We start from the raw sequence: 23,215 nt of genomic DNA, 5'->3' as shown, positions 1-23,215 counted from the left end.
ACCCAGAACTGCAGTGCCCAACGCCTGCCAAAGGCAGGAAGTTAAGGGTGTGTGATGCACCCAGGCAACTGAAAGCTCTGGGTAGGCTGCCGAGGAAGGTGGAGCGAGGAGCAGAACAATGCCTTTGCAGGCTGGGTTAGTTTAGGTACCAGACCAAGGGCAGCTGTTCCAACTGGCTGACCCCAGTGACGCCTTCTGACCTTCAGCATCCATACTCAGTCCATGCCTCCTCTTCCTCTTGGTAGAAGAGCAGAAAGGGGAAGACAGGACTCTGGAGTCTTAGATGCTGTATTATTTTGGCCATTGTTTCCTCCCCCATAAAACGAAGCAAATGCCTCCATACCTCATAGGGTAGTGGCGAGGGTTAAAAGAAATTGCACACTGCCAGGCACTCAGTAAGCACCTACTACATGTAATGTTATCATTATGATGAGGACCCAGCCTGGGGAAAGTGCCTTTCGTGCCCAGGGGTACTAATGGCCCCACGGTCAAGACGCTTCCACACTGTTCTTCCCCTTGTTCCCAAAGCAGTGAGGACTCCTTTGCTGCTTGGAGATGGAGCCTGGCTCCATTCCTACACTCTCAGCTGTTTCCAGAATGTGTACCCAAGATGTGCTGGTCCCTGTGAGGCTGGGATATGGCCATTCAGACTCCCCGCCTGCCCCAGCTTCCTTGCCCCACCCCCACCCTCCCCCAGGAGGCCAAAATTGGCAGCTGCCTTCGACCAAAAATGAAATAAAATAACATTGCAAGATTAATTTCTTTGCAATCCATCACTGAGTCTGTATCGATGGCATTGATAAACTGTTAATTACAAAATCAATGGCTATGAATTTTTTCTGCTGTCAGGGAGCCTTGGAGATGACCAGGATTTGGGGTGAAAGACGGCCAGCAGGCTCCTGAGGGGCTGGGGTTCGGGGCCACAGCCCATCTCTGATGTGCTTCATTCTTCTGCCGAGCATCAGCCCCCCAAGCCACATGTGAGTGGTCCTGTCTCGTGCGCTCAACCTCAGCAGTGGCACCCACAGTGGCCCTGGGGACCGCCACCAGGACCACTCCTCCGATGACCTCCTGGAGCTTATCTCTCTTCTAGTTGGCACTCTGTCTGACTGGGAGACTTTCCCACCTCGCTGCACCTCTCATAGCCCCCTGGACCAACCCTATCACAAGCCAGTCCCTTCACAGACCTGGAGCCTCTGGTCTGAGCTCAACGTGCTTTTCTGGCCTTAACAGTGACAGGCCTATTCCTTCCTCATTGCTCCACCTTGCAGCCAGGGCCTGTGTGTCACCAAGTCCACCTACATTTTGAACTACATGTACCTGCACAGAAGTTGCAGGATGGCTTGGAATATGCCACTGGGGTAAGAAGTGCAGATTCCTGGAACTTCGTCTGGCACAACAAAGTGTGTACTCAGGTGAAGCTAGATACCAGCAAAGCTCCTGATGGGTTCGTGTTACTAAACCATGAGCAATCCTCAGGTGCTGTGTGTGCATGTGTGCATATGTGTGTCTGCATGTGTATATGTGTGCGTGTGGATATGCATGCATGAGTGCTTGTGCGTGAGCATGGGTACACATGTATATTTGTAAATATGTGTGTATACATGGATGCGTGTCTGTATAGAGTGCAAGTGTGCCCGTACATGTACGTGTCTGTATTTGTGAGCATGCATGTCTATGTGGACACGTACATACTTACCTGTGTGCATGCACGTGAATGTGTCTGTGAGCATGTGTGTGTGTGTGCACATGTGTCTGTATTTGTGTGCATACATGTCTTCATGTGCATGTGTGTGTGCACGCATTTGCCTGTGAGATCAGAACAGCGGCAGGCTAAGCCAAAAAGCCATCTGAAAGCTGTCACAGCCTGACGTTCAGGGGTGGGGAAGAGGTGACAATTAAAGGCCTCTAGCCTCCTCACTCTCCTCTCCTGGCACAGGCCAGCTTGAGCTCTAGGTCAGGTGTGAAGCGCTCAGCAGAGTCTAAAATCCAGCACGTGCCCTCCAAGGCCTAGCAGCCTTGCTGGTCTCACGGTTCCTGCTCCGTGTCCTCTCCTTCCACCACATTCCCTCCACCACACAAACTCCAGCCCCTCTGCCAGGGCCAGTGCGGCGCTTCCCTCTCAGTAGGTGAGCGCAGGCTCACCAGGGGCGAAGCTGTTCTGTATGGTGGGTGATGGGGGTACTCTGTCACTACCCATTTGTCACATCTATAGACCCACACAACACAAGGAGTCAACCTTGATGGCAACTAGGGACTTTTGTTAATAATAATGTATCAATATTGGCTCATTAATTGTAACAAATCACCACACCAATACAAGATGTGAACAGTGGGGGTAGATGCCAGTGGTGGATGTGGGTGGGGTGGGGGCCACAGAATTGTACTACCACCTGCTCAATTACTCTGTACATTTAAAACCACTTAAAAAACAACAACAACAGGATTAGCATTCTCTCATAAAGAATACACTCCCATTCTGGAATCTTAAGATGTAAATGGTGGGTACAGAAGCATTTCAATTTTTAGTTATTATTTTGCATTTGTTTATTAATAAAAGGGAGTTAAACTAAAAAAAAAAAAAAAAAAAGGGCTTCCCTCTCTGTATTAGATCAGGTTCCTCAAAAGCAGAGCCCAAGACCAGGGTTCAGGTGCACGGATTTCTGGAGGGTGTGCTTTCAGGAGGAGGGAAGTGAAGGAGGCAGGATAGGGTGAGGGCAGGAACAAGGAAGGTGAGGACATGGCCTTGGCTTGGGCCTGATCCATGCACAGCTCTGATCCCACCCTGCCAGGAGCCCAGCGTTGGGCTGCAATTGCCAACGTACGTAACTCTCCAGGCAAGGCAGGTGATGGTAGGTCTTGGTGAAGGAGGCAGCTGGGGGCTGTTAGCAGCCAAGCTCAGCAGCTGGGCCATGGGCGCGCTAACACAGTAAAGGGGGGCTGAGCAGGGCATCTGCATTCCTTAGGAAGCTATTTGCTGGGGGACCAAGTGTCTGGGTTTACCAGGGACTGGGGTTTCCCAGGACACAGGACTTTTACTAAAAGCATGACAGTATCAAGCAAACCAGTTGGTAACCCTATTTGTACTGTCTCCACCTGGGAACCAGCTCCCCTGCTTCCCCGGGCTGGTAACACTTTGTTTCCTCTAATATTAATAATAATGATAATAATTAATATTTATTGAACATTTCCTCTAGGCCAGGCACCGGGCTAAGTGCTTTATCTTCAGCTGATCATTTAATAGCAAAATGCTTGGAGGAGGTACTGGGATACCCCCATTTTACACACAAGGACAGGGCTAAGGAAGGTGGCCAATGTGCCCAAGGTCACACTGCTACTAAGTGGCAGAGCTAAAATCTGAACTTGGGTCCGTCTGACCCAGACTTAAGCAATGAACTCTAGCACACGCTGCCCTGTAGCCGATCTGCCTGACACTCTCTCTTGAGGACAGGGAGCAGCCTGACATTCTCTTGCCTTCTCTGCGCACTACTTGGCATGGTACCCTGCACAGGGTGGGCGCTCCCTAACTGTGGACACACATTATATTCTAGCTCGCTCACCTGCATCGCCAATGCCCAGCCCCTCTCTCTAGAGAGTCTAGCCAGAAGCTGGAAGGGGGCAAAGGAATGGAATGAAGCCTCCTTTTTATGTTTTTAATTTTTTTAAAAAAAGGTTTTTTTTAATGATTTATTTATTTGATCGAGCTCCCTGCAGAGAGGCCTGCTTCTCCCTCTGCTTATGTCTCTGCCTCTCTCTGTCTCTCATGAATTAAAAAAAAAAAAAAAGGGAGGGTATTTATTTATTAGACAGAGAGAGTAAGGGAAGGGGAGAGGGAGAGAGAATCTTCAAGCAGACTCTCCACTGAGCATGGAGCTGGATGCAGGGCTCCATCCCAGAACCCCGAGATCACGACCGGAGTCAAAATCAAGAGTCGGATGCTTAACAGACTGAGCCGTCCAAGCGCCCCACGAAGCCCCTCCTTTTTAATGACAGACCAGACAACTCAGCTGGGAAGGTTTGTTTTTCTCTTGTGTCTGAGCAATTTGATTGGGAGATTTAAGGAGTGGTTAGAAGCTGGGGGTTGATTTTGCATTCAGAGGACTTTGGTCGAAGTCCTAGCCCTGACACCCATTCACAGCGTCACCCTGGGCAATTTTCTCCACCTCCCCAAGCCTCAGTTTCTACATCTGTAAAAAGCACCTTGCTCATAGGGTTATAAGAATTCAGTAAGTTCATGGCTAATTTATTTAACAGGTTGAGCACTTATTACGTGCCGGGCATGTTGTGAGTGTAATATAATTATATTTAAACAAATGCCTTCCATAGTCTGGTGGGGCAGGGACTCTTTATTGTTCCCATTTTATTGATAAAGGAAATATCAAGGGAATAAAGGGAAGCGACTTGCCCAAATGGTAGAAGCGGCCTTTGACTCTTAGCCACTTAGCTACAGAGTCTGTGTCCTTAACCAGTGTGCCGGACTAGCTCTCAGAGGCTGAGCCTAGTGCCCTGCAAACCCAGGGCTCAGGAAGGATGTGCATATTGCTGGCCTTCACCACCACCCTCTCTGCTCCAGGCCAACCCCTCACAATCTTTGGTGGTAAAAGTCCTGGCATCTTCACACCATCCTGCCCCTGTGGTGTCCCGGCTCACAGGCCCCAGAGCTATGCTCTCCCAGCCCAATAAGACATCTTGAAGCTCTCGCTGCGGGCCCCACACCTGCCCTTCCTTACCTGAGTTGGCCAGAGCCAGGGCCTTGAGTGTCACAAACTCCTCCTTCTCCACCTTGAGCTTCTTGTACCTGCGCACCAGCTGCAGGATGGCCCGGTAGAGCTCCAATAGCCCTGCAAGGCGGGAGTGCTCCTCGTCCATGATGTAGTCCTCGGCATACACCAGCTTGTCATCGTAGGGCAGCGAGCGGTACACGATGCCCAGGATGAGGATCTCCATCCAGGCACTCTGCAGCAGGCTCATCTGATCCCCAAGAGAGAGGTTCGAGAAGCCTGCGGGAAGAAGGGGCAAGGAAGGTGGCAGCAGGCAGGTGGGCTGGCTGGAGGAGGTGATCCTGGGCACCTCTGGGTCCAGCCCCTCCCCTTGGTCAATGAGTCAGGGAATTCATGGGAAAGACTTAGACAACAAAAAGACTTCAGTCAATGTTGACAGTTGTTACCACTATTATTATTAGTTCTATGCAATTTTTCAAATGTCTGTAGAGGCTTTTTGATTAATTAAATGCATCTGTAATTTAAGGAGTTATTAAATTCATAATAGAACCAAGAGGCAGCAATACAGGGTCCCCTCCGCTCTGGGGACTTTCCAGATTCCTCTCTCCCTGCTCAACCAGGGGAGGTTCCGGTGTTTTAAAGTGACAGCTGATCCTTAGTGCAGTCTGAGCTGTGTGTGTTGACCCAAGGGCCCAACTGGAGAAGACGACTCAGCTGTTCCTGGCCAGTGACCGACCCGGTCCCCCACCCCTAGTGACCACAGCCTGGGGTTGCTAAGAGCTCAAGAGCCCCCAGGGTCAGGGGGCACTTTCTCACAGGACAGCCAGTCCTCCAGAGGTCAGACCCCTGCAGCCCTGGCCATCACTTCTCACCTAACAATGACTCAAGCTGTCCTGCATTCTGGGAGCACAGTATCCTGGGAGGAGTTCCCCCTCCTTGCTAGCAAGGAGGCTGACTCCAGAGTGAAAGGGGGTCAGTGCTGGGCATGGCTCCAGAATTAGGACACTGTCTTGTCTAAGGTGCTTGGGAGATGGCCAGGGCCTGGACTCTGACTTCCCCATTTGAAATCTGTGTAATTGCCCCAAACCTCAGGGTCCAGTTCTATGAAATGTGTATAACTGTAGCATCTGTGTCAGACTCGCTGTGAGGTCTAAATGAGATAATTGTTGAACATACATCGTGTTCACTGAGCTCATAGCATTGTTATTAATGGGGAGATGAAAAGTCTTCATCTACGAGATGAGAACAGTGTCTAGAATTGCATTGTACGTGCACTTGACTTAGGCATGGAACAATTAACATTCTGACTTCAGCGGGAGAATAAAGACGCAGGGGGAGGAAGTGAAGGAGGAAGAAGGGGGGTAGGAAGTGAAGGAGGAAGGGGAGGAGAGCAAGTTGATTTTCAAACATCTCCGTCACTAAGCACAAGGTATTAACTTCAACCAGAGACCCAGCGATTGGCTGCCACGCTGACCATGCCAGAGTGATGGAAAGAGCGAAGCGAATCCACAAAGCCATTTGCACCATGCGTCACAGGCAACCAGGAGGGGGATTTCTGGGGGTAAGTTTGCTTGTGTGGGTGAGCGTCTACTTCACTTGCTGACCTGGCACCTCACCCTGCAAGGGTGCAGCACTGATGTGGGGGGCTGCGAGGATAAAGAGGTGGTGCACGGACAGGACCCAGCTCCACTCCTCACACAGCTGGTGCCCAGCGAGCCCGAGTGAGGATGGTGGTCATTACTATTACTGTTTTTGGTGTTATTAGCATGCTGTTGGCAGGGCTCTCCTCTCCTTCTGGGCATGTTTGGAGGCCTGGGGTGGTCCCGAGTTTTTGGACAGGCCCATCGTTCTGGGCTTCCATGGAGTCTCCCCTACTCTCCCCTGCTGTCCCCTGATTCTAAAACCCACTGTCCCCTCCATTTTCCAACCAGTGCATGAGTGTTCAGCTTTAGGGGGCACCCCCGGGGGGGAAGCCCCTTTGCCAGGCGGGTCCTCCTCTGCTGATGAGCATCCTCTCAGTCCCATCCTCACGGTTCCTGGGTGCAATCCGTAAGCCCCAGCCTGGGCTCACCACCCGGCTGGTGGCATCCACGGGTGACTGACAAAATAGCTGGGCAATGACAGCGATGGACAGGGGCGGGCCTGGACTGATGCGCCTCCTCGGGGAGAGGCTGTGGCACCGAGGGGCCGGGCGCGTGTGTCGTCTGGCTCCTGGCGCGCGAGGGGATGTGTGGCAGCCTGGGGCGGCAGGGACAGCCGGGAGGTAATAAAAGGCAGACAGAATGGACATCCAATTTCCCTTATCGGGCCTCTGAGCGGGAGAGGCCTTGGGCGACATTAATTAACAGATCCCAATCAGCCGGCTCACGAGGGTGTGCGCGTGCGGGGACGTGGGGGCTGTACTGGCAGCAGACACACCGGGAGGGAAGATGTAGGAGGTGGACGGGGCAAAATTAACGGACAATTGAATTGGAAGGTGGCAAAGAGGGAGGCTTCTGGCAAGGAAGGAGGAAAGACCCCTGTGAGGCCCATCACGCAGGTATCGCCACTAGGATTAACCGTGTGGTTCTCTTCATTCGCTCAGCAAATCCTCCCTGGGCACCTGCTAAGGGCCAGGCCCTGGGGACAGAATGGCGAGCTCAAACCAGAACCAGGCCCCGGGTACAAGAGCCTGCAGTAAAGAAGGAAAGGCACGCCCTGAGCCCTGAGCTCCGCTATGACCTCAAGGTTAGGACAGTTAGAAGAGCCAGAGGGATGGGGGGGGGGGGGGGGCTCCGAGAACACATCACGGGTGAACTGGGCCCACACGGGAAGTGTGGGAGGCTGAGTGAGCCCTGAAGGGTGAGAAGGGCTCCAGAGGGGGCGGTGAGAGCGCTGCCAGTGAGTGCACCCAGGGGTGCCGGGATGGGCTGCCCCGTGTGCACCCATCTTCTCGCCCCCACTGCCAAGCACCCAGCCTGGGACAAAGCTATCCCCCAGCACAGTAGAATCAACAAATGCCACAGGGCCCTGACTCCCAGGGGTTAAGACAATGGACCCCAAGAACTCAGGAAGACCCTCTCTGTTCTTTAGACACAAGTTCAGATCTCACTGCCTCTGCCCAGTTGTGTTGGAGTCAGAGACTGGCCTGCCCTCTGGGGGAAACGCAGAGGAAGGGAGACGGCGCCTCCGAGAGTTTGTGCCACCATCCAAGGCTCGACCTCTCTGCTAGTGGGCCTGGGCCCTGACTCCTCTCCTCCTCCTTGAACGGCTTCAAGGGGAGCTGGAAGGGGCTTTGAAAATCCAAATGCAAAAGAAAGAAAGAAAGAAAGAAGAAAGAAAAGAAAGAAAGAAGAAAGAAAGAAAGAAAGAAAGAAAGAAAGAAAGAAAGAAAGAAAGAAAAGAAAAGAAAAGAAAAGAAAAGAAAAGAAAAGAAAATCCAAATGCGTGGAGCAGTACAGAGGCTGCTTCATTTTGTGCAAGGGAGGGGGGAATAGGTGATTTGTTTTAATTTTTGAAAGAGCCCAGATGTTTTCTAGTACTTGAAAAAAGAAAACACTGGAAGGGAAAATGAAAAATAAAAACTGGTCTAGGAGGAAAGGGAGGGGGGAAGCGACAAGGATGGAAGGAAGGGTTTTGTGTGCACATTTTTCTCTAGTTTTGGCTTTCGAACCTGTCCAGATTTAAGATGTTCTCAAAATAAAACCAAATCAAGCATTAAACCAAAGGCATGCTCCTTTCAACCCAGCAATTCCACCGCTTGGATTTTCTCCCCCTAAATACAGAGATAAATGTGAAGCAGTGTTTGTTAGATTGGTCTGTAATGACCCCAAGCAGGAAACAACCTAAATGTAACTAATGTGATACATGTAATCACTATATAAATGTAATTATTAGCTAAATGAATGGCATATTAGAAGCCACTAGAAAGAATGAGGTAGAACTGTTTTGGCAGGTGTAGAAAGATAACACAAAAGTGTAAGGAAGATGTAACAATAAGGCACAGACATTAGAACCAGATTGTCCGCTGGAACCCCAGCTCTGCTGGCCACGGGCTGTGACCCTGGGCATATCCACTTCTCTGAGCCCATTTTTTCATCTGTAAAATGGGGATATTACTACTATTTCTCTCATGGCACTGTTGGGATTAAATGAGCTAACGTGTGGAACACTCAGTGCAATGCCTCCCGCAAGGTAGGCGCTACTATGTGATATAATTAAATGAAAGAAGCAGGATGTAAAACAGTGTTCAAGAATGGTCCTATGGTGGGGGGGAGAACACACACACACACACACACACACACACACACACACAGATATACACGAGGGCATGCACACAGTGGCTTTACATGCACAGGAAATTCCCAGAAGGATGTTTAAGAAAGATGAGGGATTTGGAACTCCTAATATCCATCCCTCTGTCACCTCTGACATCTTTACTAGAAGCACAGATTCTCTCTTTTACTTAAACCCAAACGAAGGGCTGAAGCACTCCTCCCTGCCCTTCAGCCGAGCACCCTCCACTTCTGCTTTTCTGTGCCGTAACCACGACTCCTCCTCCATCCAGCAATTAGTGATTCTGGCACAGGGGTTGCTGCTGGGGGAGGCTGGTGTGGCTCAGGCCTCTGGGCACCACGCACTGCCCCCTTGAGGTCCTGCCCCGCCCAAGCTGGCTGCCCCCACCTGGAGCTCTGCTGCCCCCCCCACCCCCCGCCACCGCCCCAAAGTTGCTTTATCTGCACCAACTAATCTGATAACATTCAGGCTCTTCCCGAGCCCCCATCCCCCTATGATTTGACAGCATGAGCTCCTAGAATTTAAGAAAGGAAAAAAAAAAAAAAAAGCATATAATTTGTGGCAAGTGGAGTTCATAATCTGTTAATTTATTATCGTTTCTGTCGACCTGGAGGGCCATTAGCAGAGGTAATAAAGGGAGATGTAATTATAGGATCTGAGGCCACTCCAGACACAGCTGCTGTCACTCGGCAGCCCATATTTCATTGGCCGCTGGCATTCCCTCCCCAGTGGGAGCCAGACGGTGGCTACCTGGGAGCGGGCTGCTGAGGAACCCCTCCGTAGGAGGCCTCTGGGGGGTCCCCTGCAGAGGTGTGCACTTGTCAGCCTGGACTGGGCAGGGCTGTCCTGGCTGGGGCAGCCTCCATGCCGCCCGGGGTGGCGGGATAACCAGCTAATAACATCTGGACGCTGCAATTCATCAAGGGATTCCCTCCCTCTCGTAAAGGCTGCTGCCTCTGGTTCCAAACTCTCACTCACTGGGAACAAGAGGTGGGCACTCTAAAGACTGGGGCCTGTCCCCTGAGCAATGCAGGACTGCATGTGGCATAGGGCAACTGCAGATGGACTCGAACAAAAGAACGGCCACTGGGGCACCTGAGTGGCTCAGCAGCTGAACATCTGCCTTTGGTTCAGGTTGTGATCCCTGAGTCCTGGGATCGAGTCCCACAACAGGCTCCCTACAGGGAGCCTGCTTCTACCTCTGCCTGTGTCTCTGCCTCTCTCTCTGTGACTCTCATGAATAAATAAATAAAATCTTTAAAAAAGAAAAAGAATGGCCATTATTCTGAATGAGTTGCCATCAGCCCCAGTTCCCCATGGAACTCACCGGTGTGACTGTCCTCTGTGCTCAAAAACAGGAGTGAAAGGAGTGGGGCTGCTGGGAAAAGAGTTTGTGCTCAAATGATCCTCCCTCCTGGCCAAGTGGGTCACTCAGTGCCTGTGTGCATAGGTCAGCTTCTGGGCTTGGCCTGAAAACTTGTGTTCATGGCGCCCTGATGCCCCTCTGGCCTTTCCCTCCATGGCCACTGCCCATCAGGCCTGATGACCTTGCTCGGGTTCTGCTCTCTGCCCCTGCAGCCCCTGGCGTCCCTCCTGCCTGGGGACTCTGTCCCACGGTTGTTCTTGCTGCATTCTAAGTGTTCAGGGTAGGAGATAGGACATGGGGTAGAGGCGAAGTGAGATGGGCTGTGGGGTCCCAGCAGCATTAACGGAGCTTCCCGATATCATTCGGTCTGTTTTTGCAGGTTTAGAATTTTCCATGAAAAATAATTTTGTTTTCTTAAAAAATTATCCATCTTATTCCCAAATGAGATCCTTGGGGCAGAAACTAATCAAATTCTTTCTATCAGCACAACTTCTAGCAAGAGACCTTACATAGAGTTAATGCTCAACCAAAAAAAAAAGCCTCAAGCAATGCGTGCCAAGGCAAGTATTGAAGGGCCCTCTGTGTGCCAGGCTCTGGAGAGATACTGAGAGGCTAGCCCATCCTGAGCCATGACATACGGTTTCCTGTGCATAAGGAGAGTGGCCTGGGCACTAACCTGAGCTGCCTTAAGTGAGTCCTCCTGCGGTCCAGGAACCAGGACAAGCAGGAGCCGACACCAGTCCCAGGCTGGGGCCCTGGCTTGCACCTATTCTGCTAAACCTGCTCCCTTTCTGGCTCTCTCTCTCTGTCTCTTATCTAAGGGCTAATGAGCAGGACTTCAGGTGAATTTTCTGTCTAATCTGAGACGGGATTAAGTCGATTAGTTTAAATATATCAGGCACTTGATATGTCATCGGCCCTAATATGAGGTTTACATGCAGTGGCAGGAGACTCTTAATTAATTTTACCTTAAACACAAGAAGGTCAGGCCCAAATAATTCAGCATGCAAATGTATGCAAAATAGGGCAAATTAGTGTTTCAGACAGACAAATGAGGCCCTATGTTTATTTTATTTTTTAATCAGAAAGAATTCAGCTTTGGACGAGGAAAAATGAAGACGTGAAAGGAGGCTTTTCATACTATTAGCAGAGAGGACAATGACACGGTCATGGTCCTGCCACTTATCAAGCACCCACCGCGTGCGGGGGCCGGGATGAGTGTGCTGTACCCTCTATTATGATCCCCAATTCATAGGCAAGGATGCTAAAGCTCAGAAAAATGAGATCCCTTGCAAGGCCCGTAAGGACAGAGCTGGTGGATCAGCTCTCAGATCTGCCTGAATACAAAGTTTGTGACCCTAACAATCACTCTGCCTACTGCCCTCCTGGTGGCCACCGATGGGAGATGGAGCTGGGGGTGGGGGGAGGACATGGGAGAAGAATGGGCGCATGGGAGACAGGTGCCTCCAGGTTCTACACCTCTGCTCAGAGGTGTTGAAGGAATTGGTGGCAGGAGAAGGAAGCAGTGACGTGGGGGGCCGCCAGGAGCCACTCCTGAGCCATTGCTGGGATACAGTGGAGGAGGAGCGTGGGATAACAGGGAGGGCAGGGTGCGAGGGGCAGGGGGACGTGTACCAGATTTGGCCTTGGGTTAGTGGAGCAATCCAGGCTGAGGTGTCTTAAGCAGTGGCCTGACCCCACATCTGTGCTGAATCAGCACAGGCCAGATTCAAAACTACTGAGTGTGTAATCCCAAGAACCTGAGCTCCTTAGTAAGGGCGCGCCAGCTCAGATCCCCGGGAGCCCACCCCGAGTCAGAATGCCAGGGGCCACCAGGGAGTCCCTGCGGAAGGAATTCTACGCTTTCTTCCGGCTGAGTGACACGAGCATCGCCTCCCAAGCCCCTGTCTGCAGGAAGCCTTCCTGTAGGCTATGCATGCACATCTTATATAGGGATATTTTGACTCACCCCAATCCACTGTGGACTGTGGCATCTAAAGTCTAGGGCACTTTGCTACATCACCATGCATGCCATATTCATTTTTCAGAGCTGGTGACAAGCACGAGAAGGATCTATAGACAGGAAGATAAACTGCCCCATGTCACATAGCCAGTGAGAATCCAAATCCATGGTGATCATTCCCCGAGGAAAACAGGATATCTCTACCATACTATGAGACAGGCTGTTAGAACCACAGAGGGAATAAACCACACAGGCTTTAGAAAGCTCCCCAAAAAGTGTATAATGCAAAATATGTGGGTGTTGGTGTCTACAAAAATAGATTTAAAAACCAGTTTCCACCATTTATGCACAAGGAGGAAGCTGATAGATGGGTTTGGGCCACATACAGTAAATAAAGTCTGTATCACCTGAAACATATTTATTACATGTACTTTCCATGCTGCCCATTAAAAGCTACGCCTCCCTTATCCTCAGGCACATGGCAATAGTGAGTCTGCAAAGAACACTAGCGTGTTCCATGCATCATACTCTTATTCACATTTCATCCTCACATCAAAGCCCACGACGGAGGCACTGCTGGTATTCTCTATAGACAGAGGGCTCGGGTGACCTGCCCAGAGTGACACAGCCAGTAAGCTACAGATCCAGAACTTGAATCCCAGTCTGATTCCCCGGCCCATGTTCTTAACCACTCCAGTCCCCTGGCCTCTAAAGGAAGCAAGAGACTCAACTCTCTCCTGCATTGTTTCCCAGCACATTTCCAATAAGGTCTACTATGAAATGCCTTCAGCCTTCAAGGATTCAAAAAAATTTGCTTTTGAATCTTTACCTATTGTAGATGCAATCATCACCCCTCTAGAATGATAACTGGTTCTGAAGAGCCGCTAGCAGTTCAGGAATGTTACAGGACCTTCCAACACCTGCTCACCTCCAATCCCACAGAGAGAGAAAAGGAGTGCAGAAGAAAACATGGCACCTGGATCCTGGCTCCCACGCATCAGAACCACAGCAGTGGGGACAGTGGCTGAGCATCCCTGGCTCTATCCTCCCCCCGCCCTACGTGACTCACCTGGGATATGCTTGGCCCAGCCAATGATGACCACGAGCTCCCTGTCTGCCAGGTCACAGAGAGTGGTCAGGGCCTTGATGTCACCCTCGGGCATGCCAGGGGGAGGCATGGCATACAGCTTGTCCGGCTCGGCCACCAGCAGGTAGGAGACAATCTTGGTCACTGCCAATGACCAGAGAAGAAATGTAAATGTTGGAGAAAAGAGGAAGGGGCTGGGGTGGAGCCTGAGATGGCTTAGAAAGAAAATTCGGGTTCTGAGGAGTCCTAGGAGGTCATTTCCCTTCCTTCTCTGACTCTACAAACTTGCTGGGCTACTGACAAATGTCCCTCCAAGGGAAGCTGCTGGTGAATTCTCTGGAGAGGAACATGCTTTGAATGGGAGGCATGGGGTTATTATGTTCTGGATGCTGGGGCCCATGTCTTCTTAGGATCATGCTTCACTTAGAGCCATATTCTATAAATCCCCCAGGGAAAGGCCATCCGAACGAAGCCCAAAGCACCCAACACCAAGCCAGGCACTAATGCGACCTTCCTAAGATCCATACTGTCCCATAACCAGTAGTGGGAAGGTGGCATTGCCCCAAGGGGTGCCAGACGTTCCAGGCACTCACATGGCTTTTTAGCGGGTGGAGAAATCTGTAAGCTCAGGTACGGGCTGCTCTCAGAGTCCAGCCGTCGTTTGTATTTCTGGCGGCCTCCACGCACTCGGTCAAGGCGCACACCTGTGGGGAGGAAAAGGAAAAGGTGTCAGGTTGTCCAATATTTGGGTGTTACCACTAACTTGTCAACACTGGCTTTGGACCCCATGACTAGATGCCTTTCCAGTTGCCCCTTGGCCAGTCTCAAGCCAGGGAGTCAGACAATCCTAAAACAACTGTCTGATAGTAATGGCCCATCCCAGCTTCCAGGGTCTGGCCCCGTCTCTGGATTCAGCATCCTCCTGAAACCTATCCCGAGCAACCTTGAGCTCTCCAGTCCTTCTGTTTCCAAAGGGAAAGCACAACAGAAGCACCCCTCTAGGAGTCGGGGAAGGAAGACTCATTATCGTAGATCTGCTGTGAATCCAGGGAGTGTTGAATTAGCTTGCAAGAGAGGAAAGGAATCTCTGCCACTGGCAGGCACCTCAAAAAGAATGAAAACAAGGATTTTCAAACTTTTCACATAAGCAGCATCCTGATGGGTGTTCACTACAAATAATTTCTGGATCCCACCTTCAGAGATTATAGGATGGAGTTCTACAGTCTGTCTTCTAGAACAGAGGGAAGGTGAGGATTGGTCAGGGCAGCAGAAGCAGGGGTGTGGGGGCACCTGGGTGGCTTAGCAGTTGAGCATCTGCCTTCGGCTCAGGGCATGATCCTGGGGTCCTGGGATCGAGTCCCGTATTGGGTTCTTCACAGGGGGCCTGCTTCTCCCTCTGCCTATGTCTCTGCCTCTCCCTCTGAATAAAGAAAATCTTAAAAAAAAAAAAAAAGCAGGAGTGTTTGCAGTCCTGGGCCACATGCTCCTAGATGGGGATGCAGGTGAGGTGGTCCTGGCCATACGAGGAAAATAAATACCTCAAAGTCTCCCAGGAGCAGGTGCAAATGCAATCATGGCCGCTCACACTAACATCCCTCTCCAGGAGTGAGGCCCTATCCTAGAGAGATGTGCTATTTCCCTGTTTTTTTATGGCTTCCAGAAACCCACCCCACCCATCAGCTCCTGCTGTCTAGACAGACGTGTTGGTGCCATTTGGCACCCTTCCCAGGGTGGACAGAACCTCAAATGGCCTCCTCATCCAATGGCAGACAAGTTCGGACTGGCCACCAATCTATGGCACCCGACCTGAAAAATGGATGGGCTCCAACAAACTAGCTCCAAGGTATGAACGACTGCAAGAAAGCAGAGCAGCCGGCTCCCTTCACCTTACCATGAAACAGGCCTTGACTAAAACACATCAAAAGTCAGAGCCAGAGTCTTGAGAGGAGGAGAACTTGGTGGCCACCTCGGCCTCTGAGGTGACAGGCCAAGTTCAACTTCCTGTTCCTTTCCCCAAAGGGCAACAGCACCACCCTCACAGAGCCCCAGCAGTTGATCTTCATTCGGGGCCCTGCCTGGCATTTGCACCCTGCCACTTCCTCCTGCCAGTCCTCCTGGTTGCTGGTGGCGGAGGCCTCCGGTCCTATCAGTCCCGGCCCTTCTTGGGGAGAGGCAGGAGAAGGCAGGTATTAACTGTAACTGAATGGAATAACGATTTGGATCCCATTCATGCCACGGGTGATTTTCTGGCAGTTTCTTACAACACCTGGCTACTACATTTCTGCCCCTGGGGACAGAAAGGAAGTTCCCCAGAGCAACAGGAGCCGTGCAAAGTAAGATCCCTTTGTTTACAGAATGGGAGGGAGCAGCCCTTCAACTGCTAGTTGCCCTAAAGCAACTTGAGGTGAGGAGTGCTGATGGTACCAGTCCCACGGGCCTCCAGTTACGGGCTCAGATCGCCTCCTCCTCCAGGGCCACCAGGCCAGACTGCCCAAGGGGACAGTCTCTTCGTGGCCAGTCACTGCTCAGTGTTTCCATCAGTAGTGTCCTTCTTACCCCACAGACGGACACTCCTGTACTTGATGCAGAGCATGGCTGGAGTGAACATTTTAGAGGAGGCCGGGGGGGGGCGGGGGTCGACCTAGCATCCCACCTGTGCCTCCCCTATTGTGGGAGTCATCTCATAGGAGGCCTGCACCCATGCCCACTCTGGATATCCAAGTGGGGCAGTTCCTCCTACTTGCCCCCCTCTGGAGGCCAGAGCATGGTCTGGTGACACAGGCCATAGTCAATGATAGGAAGCTTTGATCAAATGGCCCCAAGACATCAAGAGGGTAAGGACTGGTGGGGGCAGGGGTGGTGCCTCTGCAGCAGGTGGGCAGCCTCGGGCCACAGTCCTGGCCATTGCACCTGCTGCACCTGGGCTTTCCCGAGCTTCCCCTGGGCCTTGTCTGGCTATTCAGTGAAACTTGTACCTCCCAAGAGGCCTCTAGTGAACTCGCCTTCTTCTTTGGGGGGTTGGGGGGTGAGGTGGGGAACGGACTGCAATGGACCCCATCTGCCCTTGGGTTCTCCAGGATCAGACCGTGAGGAGAGGAGAGTTTGTTAGGAAGGCGAACTAAGGAAGAAAGCCAGTGATGAGTGCATTCCTGAGGTCAGCAGGCTCCTGGTGTCAGCCGCTGAGGCTCAGCCTCACCAAGTACCCTGGGAGACAGAGAGGACCCGCGCCGTCACCCCTGCTGCAGACATGGGCCTAGGGGACTGCGGCCACCACCCGGGCAGAGCCGATGCAGGTGGGGCACCTGCTGGCTGCTGCCCTCCTTCTCAAAGGGTGTCCGTGTGGCCAGGCATCACCTGGGGGCTTGTCTGCAATGCAAGAATCTCAGGCTGCCCCCTAGAAATCCGAGTCAGCTTGTTACCAAGGCCAATCCAGGCTACTGCAGCTGCGCCGACCAGCAGGGCCCCAGACCGTGAAGGGGGCAGCTGAGGCCCACGCCGCGCAGGACCCAGACCCAAGTGCTGGCAGGACTTCAGCTCCCACCCCCACCCATGCCTTGGGAGGTTGGCAAGACTGAAAGTGACAGTGCCGAGCTTCATTCACACGGGACAGCGAGGACACCCATGTCCTGCGCACCTACTACACGCCAGGGTCTGCCTGGAGTCCAGGATGAGCCCCTTCCCCGCTTCACCGACTTGCTCTCCCCTCCAGGCGGCCCATCTGACCGCAGGCAGCTGTCAACAGGAGTGGGAACTGCTCAATAAAACAAAGAAAGAGCCAGGTGATCCTTAGCAAGGCAAGGGGATGGGGAGTTGCCACTCAGTCACTACCTCCATCTAGAATGTTCTTTGTCCTGATACAGGGCCTGGCCCTTAGGTGGGTGTTCAAGATGCACCTGTCTTGATGCATCCATCAATGGGCCTCCTCCCCCTGACCCCTGTGAGGGCTGGGTGCTTCTTCCAGGGGTCCAACAGCACCCTGGCTTCCCCTACTGACCAGACGCCGCTACGGCCAGCGGTTCTGCTCTCCGTCCCGTTCCAGGGTCTGTCGTGGTGTCCAACGCCCAGCGGATGCTTAGAAAGCCAGAGCTATTACTAACATCATCACCATTATTATTATTACTCTTCCCCAGCACTGTGTACACCTCTCTGGCGAGTCACAGTAAGAATAATCAGGGGAACAGGCTAACTTATCGAGGACTTTCTCTACGTGTTGCCTTTGTAACCTGTAGCATATACGACGGCACCATTATCCCCATTTTATAAATAAGAGCCACTGAGACTCCAGCAACTGGGTAACGTGCCCAATAAAAGAGCCAGTACACACTCTTTGTTACTCCAGGGTACAGTCCCCCAGGGCCCAGCGGGTATAATCTTTCCTCTAAATTTTCTCCTTCAGATCTTCACAGCACGATGGTCAATGGCTCCAATCAATACACGCATCAATTACCAGCTTATTCTGTTTTCTGAAGAAAAGTAGTCTGTTGGGTTTGATTATGCCCCCAACTGCTACCTGACATGAGCCAGGCTTGCGTCCTGGCTTCCTGCCTGCTTTCCCAGGTCGTATCCCAGCCACACACCCACGAGGGCTCCAGCCCACAGGATCCCATGAGCAAGGGCCCAGGCCTGTCCTGACCCCTCGTGGCTCATACGCCCTTGGCCCAGGTGGCTCTCACAGCCTCGGTCTCATCATCAGGTACAGGGGCGAGGAGGCCATGGTAACACCAACTCTGCTCACCGAATATGGCTTTGGGGACAACAGAATGACATCACTGTGGGAAAATGTTCTGTAAACTGGCAGTGGTTCCAGTAGACCAGGGGAGGCCATCGCTACCGGCAGCACGCATGGCAGCATTCACTGGAACTTCACATGCATGCCTCCTTGTCCTTGTTTCCCTCTGTTGTGACCCACTCTTAAATTCAGGGGGTTCTTTTTTATTTTTTTAAGATTTTTTAATTTATTCATGAGAGACACAGAGAAAGGCAGAGACACAGGCAGAGGCAGAGGCAGAAGCAGGCTCCCTGCAGGAGGCCTGATGAGGGACTCGATCCTAGGACCCCGGGATCATGACCTGAGCCAAAGGCAGATGCTCAACCACTGAGCCACCTAAGTGCCCACATTCTGTGGGTTCTTAAGGGAAAGGGCCCACTTCAGCACTGCTTTCTGAGCTCCCTTCCTCCTCTACTGTCCCAGGGAGGTTTTATTCATTATATTGAGGGTAGAGGGGTCCCAAGGTGTAGGCCTGTGCTTCCCAACCCAGGGACCCCCTCCCCACAGGCTGGGCCCCACCTAAGTGATGTAGCCAAGTCCCTTTTGTCCTCACTGTTCCCAAAGGCAATTAAGATCTGGATTCAGGGACACCTGGGTGGCTCAGTGGTTGAGCATCTGCCTTCAGCTCAGGTCCTGGAATCGAGTCCCGCATCAGGATCCCCTCAGGAAGCCTGCTTCTCCCTCCGCCTATGTCCCTGCCTCCCTCTCTCTGTCTCTCATGAATAAATGAAGTCTTAAAAAAAAAATCTGGATTCACCCTGGAAGGCCCAGTTCAAATACCATCTCTACTGAGAAGCCCTTCCTGAACCCCCACCCCCCACACCCAGAGCTGGCCATGCCCATTTTGAGCTCCCTTTGCTTATTCTCTATTACAGCAACTTTTCACATCACCCTGTGTGCTCATCCCCCTGGTAGACCAGGGGCATCTCCTGGGCAAGGACCTCTTTCATCTTTCTCGCCCAAGCTCAGCACCCAGCCCATGGAAGCCACCAAGCATCTGATGCACCAGCTCAAATGCAGCCTTCACATTCAGGAAAACAAAAGAATCGTTGGGTCTGGTCCTTTTTCCAGCCTCCAGAAATGCACTCCCTTAGGACAGCCCATCCCTCATCAAAGTTTCCCCTCATATTGAGCTAAATTCTGCCTCCAGATCACTTTCTACCTTCTGTCCCATCCAACGAAGACCACCCCCCTTTCACAAGACAACCCTTTATGGACTTTAATATCCTTGGGCACTCTCTTTTGATGGCCAAGCACTCTTTATTTTCTATATTTGTACAATGTTTTCAGGCCTGTCACCTCCCTGCCTTCTACACATTAGTCTTTATTGATGTAGTCTGCTCTGAACTGAGCACAGTCAGCATCTCAAGGGCAGAGACAGTGGACAGGTCTGAATTCCTCTGCATTCTGCCAAAACAGACATTGGTCAACTATGTTTATATTTATTATCTGCCGATGTGTTTTTATATTTTCTAGAGTACACCGCTCACAATTTTAGTAAATAAGATAATGGCCCAGACTGCGTTCTCATCCTGAATGTTGCTGCAAGATGCTATATCATGAATCCCTTAAAAATACATCAAATTCTAATGGCTGGGTCTAGCAGACATGATTAGTTGTCTACACAATTGTCTTTCCATTCCCTCTTTCATGCTCAGGGAACTGGGATTTTGTTGGTAGAGGCAACGTGCCCGGGGCCACTCCTACCAATTTAGGTCCCTCCCTGCTTCCCCAGTTTCCGTGGTAGCAAGTGCTGGTCATATGACCTGGTTCTGGGCAATGGGCTGTAAGGGGAAGTCCATGCTGGGGGCTTCTGGGAATGGTTTTGCTTTTCTGATACAAGACACAGACAGGTTTGGTGCAGCTCTGCCTTTCTCCTGCCCTGACCTGGAAGGTGAAGGTTAGAGCTTTGGCAAGCAACCTGCAGCCATGAGGCAGCCAAGTGAGGACCCCAAAGAACACCAAAGAAAGACAGAGAGAGCCTGCGCCCTCGATGCTATAGCTGAGAAGCCTGTAAAATGCCAGCAATCGTCCATCTCCAGAGTCCTTGGTAGGTGGGAAAATCGATCTCATTTATCGATGCTTAAGCCACTAGCAGTCAAGTTCTCTGTAACTTGCAGCAGAAAGCAATTTTCAGTGATAAAACGGGCAATTATTTCCTAAATTAGGATGCTTAAGTCTTACAAACACCAAATGGGGGCCAAAAAAAAAAAAAAAAGAAGAAGACAACTTGAACTTGAAATGAGAGTTGCCTTATTGTTTGTGTTCTCATGGGTTTTAGCAAAATATCTAAAAAGCAGGCTCAAGGAGCCTATTAAAATACAATTAACTTATAATCACTGTCTGGGATTATTAGATTATATCACCTCATTGATACTTCTTGAATTTAAAAGCATTAATAGTACTTTCATGAGAAGTATTTCAGACCTCTAAGTACTGTGATAAATACATATCCTTTGTTTTAATCAACGTTCAATACTGTGAATCCCTGAACATGTGCAGGCCAAAATTTAAGTATTCATAAATTTGCTAAGAATACAAAAGATTGGTAATCTCTGGAATCCATGTTCTTGTGCAGACTGGGTCCTGTGGTTGAGCCCAGGATGGGGTAGGGAGCTGTCCTCCTAGACCAACATGATAACACCCCTAAATCTCGTAGACACGAACGCATATAAGGAGAAGTTCACAACTACTGCCCAGCTGTTCCTTGGTACCAGCCTCTGCTCTAAGAATTGTACATATGTTATTTCACCCAGGGATTGCCACATCCCTACGAGGGAGATTCTATAAGCCCGTTTTACAGAATGGAGAAATTGAAGCTACGAGAGGCTGAGTAACTTGCCGAGACCACACAGGTAGGGATGAAGGCTGACTTTGACCTCTGAGAACGGTTATAGTTCTCACCTGCTTGCTGGGGCAATTCCTGCCAGGTTTCTGCAGCCTGGCAGTTGTTAAAAGTTCCCCACTGTTGCTAGTCCTGGGGTACATCACCACTTCTGACTGGTTCTCACCCACCCTTCTGTGAATAGTTCCTTCATGAAGTCCTCTTTGGTGTCCCTGTGAGGGGACCTCTGTTCCTTCCCAGCCCTGACCAGGACAGTGGGGAGGTGATATGTGCTTGGTCAGCCTTGCCAGGAACGGGGGAAAAGGCAATGTGAACAGGAGGAGTAGCCAAGTCCATGCTGAGATGCTCCAACACAAAGGACTGAAAGCAAAGACCCATGGCCCTCCTGGCTGTGGCTTGCCAGGCTCATCTGGGGACTGTGTTTGTTCTGTGGGTATCAACTGTGTGGATGCCCAGAGAGGTATGTGCCTCCAAAGCAGAAGAGAGAAGCACTAGCCTCAGGGTCAGACCTGGATGTCTTCCCTGACTCTACCTCTTAGTACATGAGTGACCTTGAGCAAGTTTCCTCACCTTTCTGTGCCCTGATTCCTGCACTTGTATGAAAACAATAGTATGTGCCTTGGCTCGTTGTGAGGGCTGGATGAGTTAGTACGTGCAAAGCACTTGAAATACTGTAAATGGCACCAGAAAGTGTCAGTTAATATTATTATGATTAAAAATACTCTTCTCTATTCTGACCGTATCACTATCAACATCCTGGCTATGATACTGTGCAAGTTTTGCAAGATGCTACCATTGGGAGAAACTGGGTAAAGGGCACATGGGATCTCTGTGTATTATTTCTTAACAACTACATGTGCATCTCCCAATTACCTCAAAAATAAAAAGATTAATTTAAAAAACTATCAGCTATTTGTGGAAATATAAAATGGTGCAGCTGTTGTAGAAAACAGGTTGGCAATTCCTCAAAAAGCTAAACAGGATTATCAACCATCTATCACCTGGTGCAGCAATTTCATTCCTAGGTACATCCCAAAAGAACTGAAATCAGGAACTCTAACAAGTATTTGTATTTTAATGCTCATGGCAGTAATACTCACAAGAGCCAAAAGGCGGAAGCAAACCAACTGTTTGTTGACAGATGAAAGGATAAACATGTGATGTATCCATACATAATGGAATATTATCCAGCCACGAAAATGGATGACATTCTGACCAGCCTGCATGGACCAACCTTGAAAATATTACACTCCGTGAAAGAAGCCAGATATAAAAGGAGAGATATTGTATGATTCCATTTAAAAGAAATATCTTGAATAGAGAGAGGGTAGATTGGAGGTTACCAGCGGTAGGTGGGTAGAGAATAGGGGTCACTTTTGTTTCATGAGTGCAGGGTTTCTGATTGGGATGACGAAGGTGCTTGAGAACCAGAATCACTGTCAATGTACTTTAGTGCCGCTGAATTGTACACTTATAGATGGTCTTCACAATGGTCAGCTTTGTTATAGATATTTTGCCACAATTAAAAAGATTGATAACATGACATACCTGAAACCATTGAACTGGGCACTTTAAGCGGGTGAACTGTATCTCAGCCAAGCTATTAAAACTCTTAAAAACACTTCACCTTTCTCAGGTTGGTGGAAATAAATAACATAAAATGTGTGCAAGCAGCCAAGTGCCTAGTACACAGTAGGTGCTTAATAGTAACTTCTTTCCGTTCATCTGCCTATGGAAGGTGGTAGGGTCTGGCAGGAAACTGATAGCCTCCTTCTTAGAAGAGAGAGATACATCCCCTTAGTTAAAACTACGTGAGTCCGATACAATTAAAAAAAAAATTCTTAAGGAACAACGGCTCAGAGAGGTTGAGCATTGTGCCCAGGAGCACATAGCTTCTTTCTGGAACATGCTCACAGGGCAGAGCGCTGCCTCCATCTGACACCTGGGACAGAGGCTCTGCTGTGGCTGCAGCGGTGTGGCCCCCAGCCCATGCCAGGCTCATCACAGGGAGGTGCCCTCCATCTGAGTGCATCCCACTTCCCACACAGGAAATATTAGAGAAGCAGCAGGGCCACTCTGGGGGCAGAAAATCCCTGGAAGGAGGGGTGCCAGGCTCCCCAAACCTCTGTTTCCACCCACGCCTATCTGCTAACCTCTCCAGCCCCCTGTGGTACGTCTGTGTCCAGAGGT

General features: G+C 50.7%; 1 protein-coding gene across 2 annotated transcripts in view; it reads right to left on the bottom strand.

Moving 5' to 3' along the window:
- ESRRB (estrogen related receptor beta) overlaps positions 1–23,215 on the bottom strand; it is a 169,579-nt gene that overhangs the window by 1,322 nt on the left and 145,042 nt on the right. For both annotated transcript variants that reach the window (XM_072762082.1, XM_025996475.2), the window contains exons 4-6: positions 14,006–14,116; positions 13,395–13,556; positions 4,731–5,000 (exon numbers count right to left, since the gene is read on the bottom strand). In XM_072762082.1, coding sequence (XP_072618183.1) covers positions 4,731–5,000; positions 13,395–13,556; positions 14,006–14,116 — 543 coding nt within the window. The remainder of the gene's footprint in view (positions 1–4,730; positions 5,001–13,394; positions 13,557–14,005; positions 14,117–23,215) is intronic.

The sequence above is a fragment of the Vulpes vulpes genome, chromosome 6, assembly GCF_048418805.1.
Source record: "Vulpes vulpes isolate BD-2025 chromosome 6, VulVul3, whole genome shotgun sequence".
Taxonomy (NCBI): domain Eukaryota; kingdom Metazoa; phylum Chordata; class Mammalia; order Carnivora; family Canidae; genus Vulpes; species Vulpes vulpes.
The sequence above is the reverse complement of the archived record's forward strand: the minus strand, read 5'-3'. Positions and strand labels throughout refer to the sequence as shown.